We start from the raw sequence: 12,129 nt of genomic DNA, 5'->3' as shown, positions 1-12,129 counted from the left end.
TAGATACCTGAGAATTCTGTTAGCAGCTTGAAAATGAGAGTTTCTTGGTGAGTGCATAAATTGGCTTAAAACATTCACAGCATAACATATATCAGGTCGTGTATGTGACAAATACAAAAGTTTTCCTATTAGACTCTGATATGAGTTAATTTCTACTTTAGGTTCATTTTCATTTATTGTTAATCTATGATTAACTTCGATTGGTGTTTCATTCACATGGCAGTTCATATGTTTTGTTTCATTCAGGAGATCCAGTATATATTTCTGTTGTGTCATTAGGATACCTTCACTCGATCTTGCAAATTCTATACCTAGAAAATATTTTAAGGGTCGTAGTTGTTTAACTTGAAAATTTTCACCCAAATGTTCTTCAAGGATTCTTATTTCTTCTAGGTTATTCCCAGTGATTATGATATCATCTACATATACTATCAGTATTGTTAGTAGATTGTTTTTGTAATGTTTTAGGAACATAGTATGTTCTCCATTACACTGGCTGTATCCTAGTTTCTTCATAGTTTGATTAAATCTCCCAAACAATGCCCTAGGGGATTGCTTTAGTCCATATAGAGCCTTTCGAAGTCTACACACTTTTCCCTTATCTTGCTGATTTTCATATCCTGGTGGAACATCCATATAAATATCTTCTCTTAAGTCCCCATGTAGAAATGCATTCTTAATGTCGTATTGATTTAGTGGCCAATCCAGGTTTACGGCTAAGGATATTAGAATCCTAATGGTATTAAGCTTAGCAACCGGTGCAAACGTCTCTTGGTAGTCAATTCCATAAGTTTGAGTGTATTCCCGAGCTACTAACCGTGCTTTGTACCTGTCTATGCTTCCATCTGGATTACATTTTATAGTGTATACCGATTTACATCCCACAGATCGCTTATCCTTGGGTTGATTAACAATTTCCCACGTATTATTCTGTAGTAGAGCTCTCATCTCCTCATCCATTGCTTCTTTCCAATGTATACTCTTCATAGCTTCTTGGGGAGATCTGTGAATAGGTATAGCTTGAACTGTCGTTAGGAACATCTGATATTGGTGTGAACATGAGTTGCTTCATTTTTTTGATCTGCTGAATCTTCAGTAGATGCCTGTTCTCCTTCATTTGATAATTCTCCCCCTTCTTGGGATAACTCTTCCTCTTCACCTGAAGACATATGTTCTTTTTGCTTATCTTTTTGTTTTCTCTGATAGTACTTAGGATATGGGGAAATCCGAGATGACTCCCCCTTTTCCACATTCACATCTGGTATTTTGGATTCCTGTTCTTGTTCTGGTCCTCGTGAGTGGTCTTGAGAGTTCATTTCAACCGCACTATCTAGCATCTTATACTTTCCTAGATATTGGTCACATCTATGGTCAAGTGATTGCTGGTCGACATCTGGGTGCTCAACATTGAGTATAAGTGATATGTCTTGATGGGACTCATTACCTTGAGGTTTATAGTAGAACAATTTCTGATCAAATACAGCATCCTTAGTTACCATGTATTTCCGAGTTGTAGGATGATAAAATTTATATCCCTTTTGTGTAACAGAATAACCCAAAAAAACACATTTTAACCTTTTTGTTGACCACTTATTCTGCTTATGTGCATTATTATACACGTAGCCAACACAACCAAATATTTTTGGAGGTAGTCCAGTTTTCAATCTTACACTTGGGTAATATGACTCAAGTAATTCCAGAGGACTTTTAAAACCAAGGCCACTCGAAGGAAGTCGATTGATCAGATGTGTAGAAGTCATGACAGCAAAACCCCATACATTAGTAGGAACATTTCCTTGTATCAATAGTGTTCTCCCTTTATCCACAATATCTCCTATTTTCCTTTCCGCTACACTTTTTTGTTGGGGAGTATATGGGCATGAGGTCTCATGTCTAATGCCCTCATTTGTAAAGAAAGCCATGAGTTCATGATTCAGAAAATCCCTTGCATTGTCAGTTCGTAGTCCTTGTACTGAATCACCAAACTGTCTCTTAATGAGACTACATAATCCCTTTAGATTCCTAGTAACTTCGTGCTTATGTTTCTGTAAGAAGACCCAACTATACCTACTATAGTCATCTGTACATACTAGGAAATATCGGTGTCCTAGTATATCTGTTTGGGGAGATGGGCCCCAAACATCACAATGAATAATTTGAAAAGGTTTTTCCATTCGAGTAGTACTGGGAGGGTATGTCCCTCTCTTAAATTTCCCTAAATGACATGCTTCACAATTTAACTTTTCAACCAATACGTCTGTAAACATGTTTAGGTACATGTGTTTAAGTAAGTGGTAGGATGGATGACCCATTCGTTGATGTGTTTCTATGATCACTTCGTCAGGAGATCCCTTTATGGTTGCCACCTTTGAATCATCTCCTCTTGGTGGTCTTGAGTTCTGCCAGGGTAGGTAGTAGAGTCCCTGGTGAACTTTGGCTAGTCCAGTCTTCCACCCGAGCTCCTTATTACACAAATAGGCATCAAGATTATCAAACAGTATATTATACTCTCCACATTTTGCAATTTTTTGTACTGATATTAGACTAACAAACAGTTTTGGAACATGCAAAACATTTTTTAATTCTCCAATAGGTTTAATGTTTAAACTGCCAACACCCACTACAGGGAGTAATGTGCCGTCGGCTGTTTGAACATACGTACCATGATGAACCTTTTCATATGTCATTAAGAAGTCCTGCTTTGATGACATATGATCGGTTGCACCTGAGTCAAGGATCCATGCATTAGATGGAACCTGGGTAAGTAAGGCAATATTATAAAATAAATATTCTTTACCAGAGTTGGCCATTGACGTTGACCCAATGATTGATCCAGAGTTGATGAAAAAATTTAGGCTATGTAGTTCGTGCATCATTTTCTGGAAATCCTGTGCTGAAGGAAGATCATTTCTGCCTTCTCCTTGCTGCATTATGTGAGCCCGAGCTATCTGTGGAGGTTTGCCATGTAGCTTCCAACATTTGTCCTTCATATGCCCCTTCTTTTTGCAATAAGTGCAGTAAATATCTTCTCTGTTTGGCCTCTCTGAATCACCCTTTTGGTGATTATTGTTCTTTGTTGCATATGCGGTGCTTTCAATAACCCTTTTGGCAGTGTTTAGACGGCTCTCTTCCTGCATCGCCTTAGACACAGCTTCGTCAAAGGTAGGCTCATCTTCTCTATTGTAAAGTTGGCTTCTGATGAGCTCAAATTCTGGTCTGAGCCCTTGCAGGAATTGGCACAGACGATTTGTGGCTTCATGAGCTCTAGCTTCTAGATCGATGGAGGGAGGTCGACAATGATCTAATTCAGTATGGATTTCCCTCAACTTATATGAATAAGTGAGGACATCCATATCCCCTTGTTTGAGAGTGTAAGCCTGGATGATCAGATTGATGATCTTGCTTTTATCATCCTTCTTGGAATGATTTCGATGAATGGCCTCCCATAGCTTTTTAGAGGTATCATAAGGAGTATATTTGGTAAGTTGCTCAGACGAAATAGAGTCTAATAGCCAACCAAAGACGAACTCCTCTTCCATGACGAACTTCTGGTAATCTGGATGGGACTCACATTCATAGTGATATGGATAGATGAGCTTTCTTGGCTTCAATGCAGCTCGAATTGTCCTGTCCCAGAGTAGAAGATTGCTTCCATTAAAGATATTGCATTTGGCAAGAATAGGAAGATGAGTCAGCCATCGATCTGGAACAATTAGCTGATTCCCTGCAGGAATAGCTGGCACTGTTGGGGCCTGAAGTTTGGTCGATTCTTCTGCCCTAGTCCCTTAGAACGAGCTGGGGCAGGGTCTTCACAGCTAGTCTTCCGATAGGAAGACTTTGGAGAAGAAAGAGAAACTTGAATACAGCCCTAGAAACTTCACAACCAGTCTTCCTGAAGAATGACAGCTCAACAAAACTTCACAACAAGATCCTCCCGAGGGATGATCCTAGGCTTCACTATGAACTGAGCATTGCAGGTCACTCCTGCTCTGATACCATGACAAAAGAAAAACAAAAGAAAAGAAGAAAGATTTTATTTCACTAAAAAGCACTATCACATTACATCTGTACATGTCCTTTTGTACTAGTCAATAACGGCTAGTTCCAACGGTCATATAACAGCTAGTTTTTCTAGCCATTATTGGTCTGATGGGCTTGATATAACGCCCGATACTGGGCCTAACAGGGCCCGATACATTTCTCCTTTATTCTGGGGTACTCAGTCAGCCCATGTTCTCAACATATCATAAGTATACATAACTGATGAGAAAACATTAAGGGGGATTAATGTAAAAAAGAGACAAATAAAAGAGGTGTTGAGCATGAGGAAGGACAACCCCACTTTGGACTCAAGTATTTTAAAGACCACAGATTAGTCATTCACATAATCTCTCATGGTCTCGTGTATGACATGGTTTTAAAAAACCTTTTTAACTTTCTAGCTGTTAACTGAGAAAACAAAAAGATTTATTTTCCCATTTTTATCCCCAGAAGGTTTGCATGATTCTCCACTCTTCTTCTGCATAGATTATAGCTTCACCATATGAGTCAGCAGTGAATTTGATCAGGATTTTTTGTTTTATTTCAGGTGATTGCACCAGCTAGTGCTAGTGGAGTCGTCCTTGATGTTCCTGTAGCTAGCAAGCTTCTTAGTTCTATTACAATTGCTTTGTCTAATTGTGGGAGGTGAAACTTTTTTGCTTGTGTGGTTGCTATAGTGTTGTTTCCATTTAATGAAATGTAAGTACATTAATTTACAAGGCAACAACTGGAGGTTGAATGATCAAGGTAAACAATATTTTGTTATTACATATAAGAAAAATGTAGCAAGATGAGATTTGCTACCATTTGTCATACTGATGATGGAACTTTTGCATTTTTGTAAGGATAAGAACCGAAGCTATGTATACTGTGGAATCTGGATTCTCTTTCTTTCTATTTATCTTTCTTTTCACTAAATAAATTTTTTTTTTTGAATTAAAAGAGGGAAGACCACCTGGAACTCGGTGGTCAACCCAGAAATATTATTAACATTGTGATCGTGACATAGTACATGTCCGGCCCACCGGGTCCTTTTTCCCCCGTTATGTCCTATTGCAACAGTAGGATATACATCTCCCTACATCATGTAGCACCGATTCCAGTGACGCAGCTTTCCCCTTGAATACCACCTCGTTGTGGTGAAGCCACAACGTCCAAAGCACCGCAAGAATCTTTCCCCAGCTCGCCTTTTCCCTAAATAGATGTACTATCTTCTTCTCTTTAGATTGTAATCAATCGCTGAGAATTCTTCAGATATTTTTTTCTACATAAATGAGTAGTGCGGTCAATACCCCTCTTTGATAGTATTTGAAAAACAATGCAAGGGGGTGGTACTATTCCCATCGTATTAAGGGTATTCTGATAATTTCTCTCTCTAGGGACATTTTCATCATTTATACATTTCGACCTGTTTTACTAAAAATAGTTGTAGCTCTCCATCTGGGAGAGCAGACATGGAGTAAATGAAAGTGTCCATCGCGCTGGTGACCCTTCTCTGAGTGATGTCCATCTTGCCTAGGCCTTTCCCCTCCCTCTGCCAATGATAATACCGGTATCTTCTCCTCAATAAGAACTCACAGATTTGTATCAGGTTGTGATTACTTTGTATATGTCATCAGGTCTTTGTGCTGGGGAAATTTTTTGAAACCAAGCACGAGTGAACTGTTTATGTCCTGAGAAGGCAAATAAATATTGATAGCGATAGACTATTGGTGGCTGTTGAATGGGTTTCTTTCTTTTCTCTCTTCTATGTCTATCTAATAGCTAATTAACATGGTCCCATTTCAGACTCTCTCATCCCCACTATAAGTACCATGTAATGAACCCTAAATCTCTCATATGAGGTTGAGCCTCGTTCAATTCTAGGTTTTATCAGTGGCCTTTGTGGACTACAGACTCTGCAGAAAGGAAAGACATTGATAATGACTGGCCATAGAAATTCCTTATTGAACTGAATCCAATTTTTGGGAAGCTATTCATATTTTTACTGAAAACTAATGCAGTCTGAATCTTGTTCCTACTGAGGTTAAGCGGAGAACTTTTACTAAGACGAAGGCAGTGCAGGAGTCCTGTCCAAGACCAACGGAAACAAAATTTTTGAACCAAAAAATGTCACATAACAATCTGGGAATTCAGTTGGGCTCAGTAGCATGAATGGAGGAACTAGGCGCTGCTGTAGAACTATTGTAAAACAAGGTAATGCCAATGAGAGTTTCTAGGGGCTACATGGAATAAGCCAATGTAAATCAAAAGCTCCTGGGCCATCACTGAGCTCTGACGGATACTCTCTGATAAAAGAAGAATTCTGGAAATGAGTTGGTAAGACTGAGAGAGGAAGTTGAAACTATGACTTTTTGGGTTCCATACTGCCTTCAGGGGATAAAACTATGACTTTTTGGGTTCCATATTGCCGATCCCCTAGTATGACCATAAATACTTCCTTGCATCCACTGAACGTGTATCCACAATTATTTTTTAACTTTTAGGGTTCCATACTTGTATGCCTTGCCTTGTACAGATACATATCGTTTCCGCATTGTTGAATATGTAGTTTCTTTATCCCGTTTGTACCCCTGCGTTGCTCTCTCTCCTTGTCTACTCACTATATGTACTCTCGTTATGGAACCAAGAGACCTAATGTGAATTTTCCAGTTTCTTCTCAACCCATCCTTCTCCTCTGGGTTTCTTCATGGTATCAGAGCCTAGTCAGTCTTGAATTGGTCTTCAACGGCTGGGCTAGAATAGCAACCAAGCTCTCCGCAGTCAAGCTCCGTCAAGTTTTTCAACCGTCGAGAAGATCTCGACTTCGCCTTAGATCTCGGCTTCTGCTCCGTCAAGTTTTTCAACCGTCGAGAAGATCTCGACTTCGTCTTAGATCTCGGCTTCGATCTTGACTTCGAGCACCCTTCGACTTCGCCTTGGATCTTGGCTTACCAAGCTTCGATCTCGGCTTTGTCTCTCGCCCTAATCTGGACTTCGCCTTCGATCTCGGTGATCGATCCCTGAACCCACTGATCAAGTCTCTTTCTCGACGACGTTTGACAGGGGCGAAATCTATGTTTGCGGCCGAGGCCACCACAGAGAAGCCAAATCTCTGTTTTGAAGAACGGAACAGCACAGCGTCGACGACCTTGCCTGCGGAGCAGCCTCTGTTCCTCCCTAGGCGTACCACGACGGCCTTGGTATCGGGTAGGCGCCCCATAGGCGACCTCTGCCTTTGACCTCGGCAGCCTTTCTCATTGACGACTTATCTCGGCAGTCTTCCCAAGGCTTCCTTTCAACGTGCCAAGGGGTCCAGGCTTCCTTCGATTTTGCAATCACTTCTTTTTGGTCTTCGACTTCGACTTTGACGTGCCAAGCCTTCTTTTGTTCCGACAGCCATTGGACGCCACATCTCTGTGTGAACCACCTCTTTGTGGTTATTCTACTGTGGTTGATCGGGGTTACTTGTTGCTTGGGTGTTCATTATAAGGATCTCTCCCTTGGTATAAACTAAAGTTCATTCAACTCATATATACTATGGCCTCCACTAATTCTATTACTTCTACTGTCACTCCTCCGGGAGTACTGTCTCACTCGTCCGAATTGAGCTCCATCCACTACTCGTTGCCACGTATGCCTACTGAATTCCGATTCACGGGGTTGAACCTCCTTCAATGGCGTCGGTATGTTCAAATTACGTTGAAAGGGAAGCTCATGAAGCATCTTGTGGAAGCTCCGCCGTCTCCTACTGCTCCGCACTATGAGCAATGGCTTGATGTTGAAGGTGTAGTTCACCGGTGGCTGCTCGACAGTATCAGCTCCTCATATGCTGCCGAATTCCTGTCCTTATATTCAGCGAAGGAGATCTGGGACGCTGCTCAAGAATCCCACTCTAAGCGGAATAACATGGCCATTATCTATGACCTTGTTACTCGCTCCACGAACTTGACCCAAGGTCCCTGCTCTGTTCGGGCCTATCATTTGGAGTTGTCGTCTCTTTGGGCGGAGTTGGACCACTACATGCCTCCCGACCCACATTCGGTTGACCGTGGATATGTTCTACAGCTTCGGGTGTTCAAATTCCTCATGGGACTGAATCCTGAATACGAGTCCTTACGCGGTCAATTACTTCATCGGAGAAGGTTCCTACCCTGAAGGAAGCCTTGGTGGAAGTTCAGATGAAGGAAACTCGCCTTGGCCTCTTCCATTCCGAACCCGCCTCGGTGATGGCTGCTAAGCAGCTCGGGAGCTCACGACCTACATCTGTTCCAGCGGTGTTGCCATTTATGTCCTCTCCTAAGGTGCTGACACCAAACATGAAATCCCCGGTCCAACAATCGGGGTCTACAGGCCATGGTGCTCCGGGTAATTCCTCTATTTTCTGCAACTATTGCAAGAAGCGTGGTCATACCAAGGAGACATGCTACAAGCTCCAACGGAAGAATGCCCATCAAAGCCACTTGGTCTCTCATCTTCCTCCCCAGTCCGGGCAGTTCATGCCTCCTCCTACGTCTATCACTGAGATACCTCAGTCCACTGCTCCGCCGATTGCAGAAGCCACATCCTCAAAGGTCGCCCAGCTTCGACATGAAATCGACCAACTTCGCCAGCTTCTTCAATCCAAATTCATGGACTCTACTTCATTCGTTCATCAAGGTACCTCTTCTTCCTCTTCCTATGTATAGTGGATAGTTGATTCCAGTGCCACCGCCCATATGTCTCCTTTCTCCCAATGTTTCCTTACCTACACTCCTTCTCTTTGGCCTCATCACGTCCGTACTGCATCCGGTGCTCTCCTTCTTGTGGCCGGTGTGGGAAGTGTCCAATTGAATTCCACCCTTACCCTTAGCCATGTCCTTCATGTTCCTCGTCTTACCCTGAATCTCTTATCCCTTCATCAACTTGTCCGAGATCTTGGTCACAATGTCTATTTCACTCCTAATTCCTGCTTCTATCGCGATAAGGTGTCGGGGCAGACGACTACACTTGCTAAGGGGCATGGCGGTCACTACATTCTCCATCGTCCTCCACCCGCCACTCCTTCGGTCCCTACTCTCGGCGTAGCTCTCTCCATGGAGGCGTCGGATCCTCTTTGGCTTATTCACCGTCGCTTGGGCCACCCTTCTTTTTCTACCTTGAAACTTATGTTTCCTCGTTTATTTCATGGACGTCCTGTGGACGGATTTGTTTGTGAACCATGTCGGTTAGCTAAACACACTCGCACCACATATCCTTCCTCAGATCCGTCTTCACGTTCGACGTCTCCTTTCACTCTCATTCACATTGATCTATGGGGGCCTGCTCCTATTCCGAGTGTTTTGGGTGCTCGCTATTTGGTGATTTTTGTGGATGATTTTACTCGCGTTACATGGGCATACCTTTTGGGTGCTCGCTATTTGGTGACCTTTCCCAAACTCTCATCTCTTTCCACACTTTAATCCAAACTCAATTTGCTACCTCCTTCCAACGCTTCCGCTCCGATAATGCCCGTGATTACGTTAACTCCACCCTCTCCAACTTCTTTACCTCCAATGGCATCGTTCATGAAACTTCTTGCCCATACACTCCTCAACAAAATGGGCTCGCGGAACGAAAGTTTCGACATATATTTGACACCACTCGTTCCCTTCTCCACATGGACATGCCTAAATTTTTCTGGGGGGAGGCCTCTCTCACTGCCGTCCATCTCATCAACCGTCTCCCCTCTCGTGTCCTCTCTCATGTTTCCCCTATTGATGCCCTCCATCATGCCTACCCCATAGTTTCCTTGAAAACTAACCTCATTCCCCGCATTTTTTGGTGCACCTGCTACGTCCCTAATCGTCATCCTACTCGCGACAAGCTTGACGCTAAGGCGCTCAAATGTGTCTTTGTGGGTTACTCATCTCATCAAAAAGGGTATAAGTGCTATCATCCTTCTACCAACCACTTCATTGTCAACAAAGATGTCACCTTTGACGAATCCACTCCTTTTTATGTTTCTTCTTCGTCTTCCTCTCCTTCTACTTCTCCTTCCTGTGCTGACTCCCTGGACTTCCTTGTACCCCTTCCATCTTTCTCCTTATCTCCACCTCCTATACCATCTTCAACTTCTTCTCCTCCCTTGGTTCCTCCCTCTAAATTTGATGGCACCACGTACCACCGCTGTCCGCGCCCCCCCTTGCCTGTTCCTGCCCTGCCACCTCCATCATCATCCATCCCTGATCCGATCCCTCCTCCCTCGGGTGATGATCTTCCTATAGCTCTCCGCAAAGCCCCTCGCCAATGCACCTCCACTCCTTTATACCCGTTAGCCAATTATCTTTCTTCCTCTCGCCTCTCTCCGTCCTACCGTGCTCTTCTTACCCGTCTAGATTTCATCGCCATTCCGAAGACTGTGGCTGAAGCATTGGCCTCCCCTAGCTGGCGACACGCTATGGACGAGGAATTAGCTGCTTTGGATAAGAACCGGACGTGGGATCTGGTGTCTTTACCGTCTGGCAAGCACCTCGTTGGATGTCGATGGGTCTACACCGTCAAATATCAGTCCGACGGCACTCTTGAGAGGTACAAGGCACGCCTTGTGGCTAAGGGCTATACTCAACAATTCGGTGTTGATAATTTGGAGACATTTGCTCCCGTGGCTAAGATGAACACGGTTCGTCTTCTTCTCGCCCTTGAGGCTCATCACAATTGGCCCCTTCAGCAGTTCGACGTTAAGAACGCCTTTCTTCATGGTGATCTCCATGAGGAAGTCTATATGGCTTTGCCTCCTGGTTATGTGGCTCCCCCTTCGGCACCTCCCTTGGTGTGTCGTCTCAAGAAGGCTCTCTATGGCTTGAAGCAATCTCCTCGGCCTTGGTTCGTCCGTTTCACGCACTCTATGACCTTATTTGGCCAGTCTCAGTGCAATGGTGATCATACACTTTTCTACCGTCATTCCCCGTCCGGGGGAGTCACCATCCTTCTTGTGTACGTGGATGACATTATTGTTATGGGAAATGACTCACTTGGCGACTTATCTCGCTGGTGAGTTTGACATTAAACATCTTGGTGTACTGCGGTACTTTCTTGGCATTGAAGTCGCCTACTATTCTTGTGGGATTTTCCTTTGCCAACGGAAATACATTATTGATCTTCTTCAAGAACTTGGCAAGGCAGACTCCCAACCTCTTCCTACTCCCATTGAGGCGAACCATCGGCTCTCTCTAGGGGATCACGAGGAGGCTGTTGATCAAGGACGGTATGAATGCTTGGTGGGGAAGCTACTCTATCTCACTCACACGCGTCCTGACATTACTTATGCTGTTGGCGTCTTAAGTCAATTTATGCATTCACCAAAGGCCTGTCATATGCATGCTGTCAACCGTGTACTTCATTATCTCAAAGGTACCGTTGGTCTCGGTCTCCAATTCAAGCGTCGAGGTGGCCTTCAGTTAGATGTCTATACAGATGTGAATTATGCAGGCTCTCATGTTGACTGCCGCTCTACCACGGATTACTGCACCTTCCTTGGGGGGAATATTATTGCATGGCGAAGCAAGAAGCAAACTGTTGTCTCTCGCTCTAGTGTTGAAGCCGAGTTTCGTGCCCTGGCTCAAGGCATATGCGAGGCATTATGGATCACCAATCTTCTCACAGAGTTGAAGTTGTCGTGTGATCAACCTACTCAACTGTTTTGTGATAACAAGTCAGCTATCAGCATCGCCCACGATCCGGTACAACATGATCGTACTAAACATGTCGAAGTGGATCGTCACTTCATCAAAGAGAAACTCGAGTCCCGACAATTTTACATTTCACATGTTCCCTCCGCCGAGCAATTGGCTGATATATTTACCAAAGGCCTGTTCGCTCCGCGTTTCCAAGAATTGTGTGGCAAACTGGGCATGGATGATATCCACTCACCAGTTTGAGGGGGACTGTTGAATATGTAGTTTCTTTATCCCGTTTGTACCCCTGCGTTGCTCTCTCTCCTTGTCTACTCACTATATGTACTCTCGTTATGGAACCAAGAGACCTAATGTGAATTTTCCAGTTTCTTCTCAACCCATCCTTCTCCTCTGGGTTTCTTCACGCATGTGATGGATTACAGCCAGTTCCTGGAGTTAGAAATCTTGAAGTCCA

At 43.6% G+C, this 12,129-nt stretch overlaps 1 protein-coding gene across 5 annotated transcripts in view; it reads left to right on the top strand.

The window, feature by feature from the left end:
- The window catches only part of LOC144706455 (Rab3 GTPase-activating protein catalytic protein), a 72,495-nt gene that overhangs the window by 21,822 nt on the left and 38,544 nt on the right, over positions 1-12,129 (top strand). For all 5 annotated transcript variants that reach the window (XM_078579441.1, XM_078579417.1, XM_078579425.1 and 2 more), the window contains one exon: positions 4,589-4,686. In XM_078579441.1, coding sequence (XP_078435567.1) covers positions 4,589-4,686 — 98 coding nt within the window. The remainder of the gene's footprint in view (positions 1-4,588; positions 4,687-12,129) is intronic.

Source organism: Wolffia australiana, chromosome 1 (genome assembly GCF_029677425.1).
Source record: "Wolffia australiana isolate 7733 chromosome 1, ASM2967742v1".
NCBI classification, from domain to species: domain Eukaryota; kingdom Viridiplantae; phylum Streptophyta; class Magnoliopsida; order Alismatales; family Araceae; genus Wolffia; species Wolffia australiana.
The sequence above is the reverse complement of the archived record's forward strand: the minus strand, read 5'-3'. Positions and strand labels throughout refer to the sequence as shown.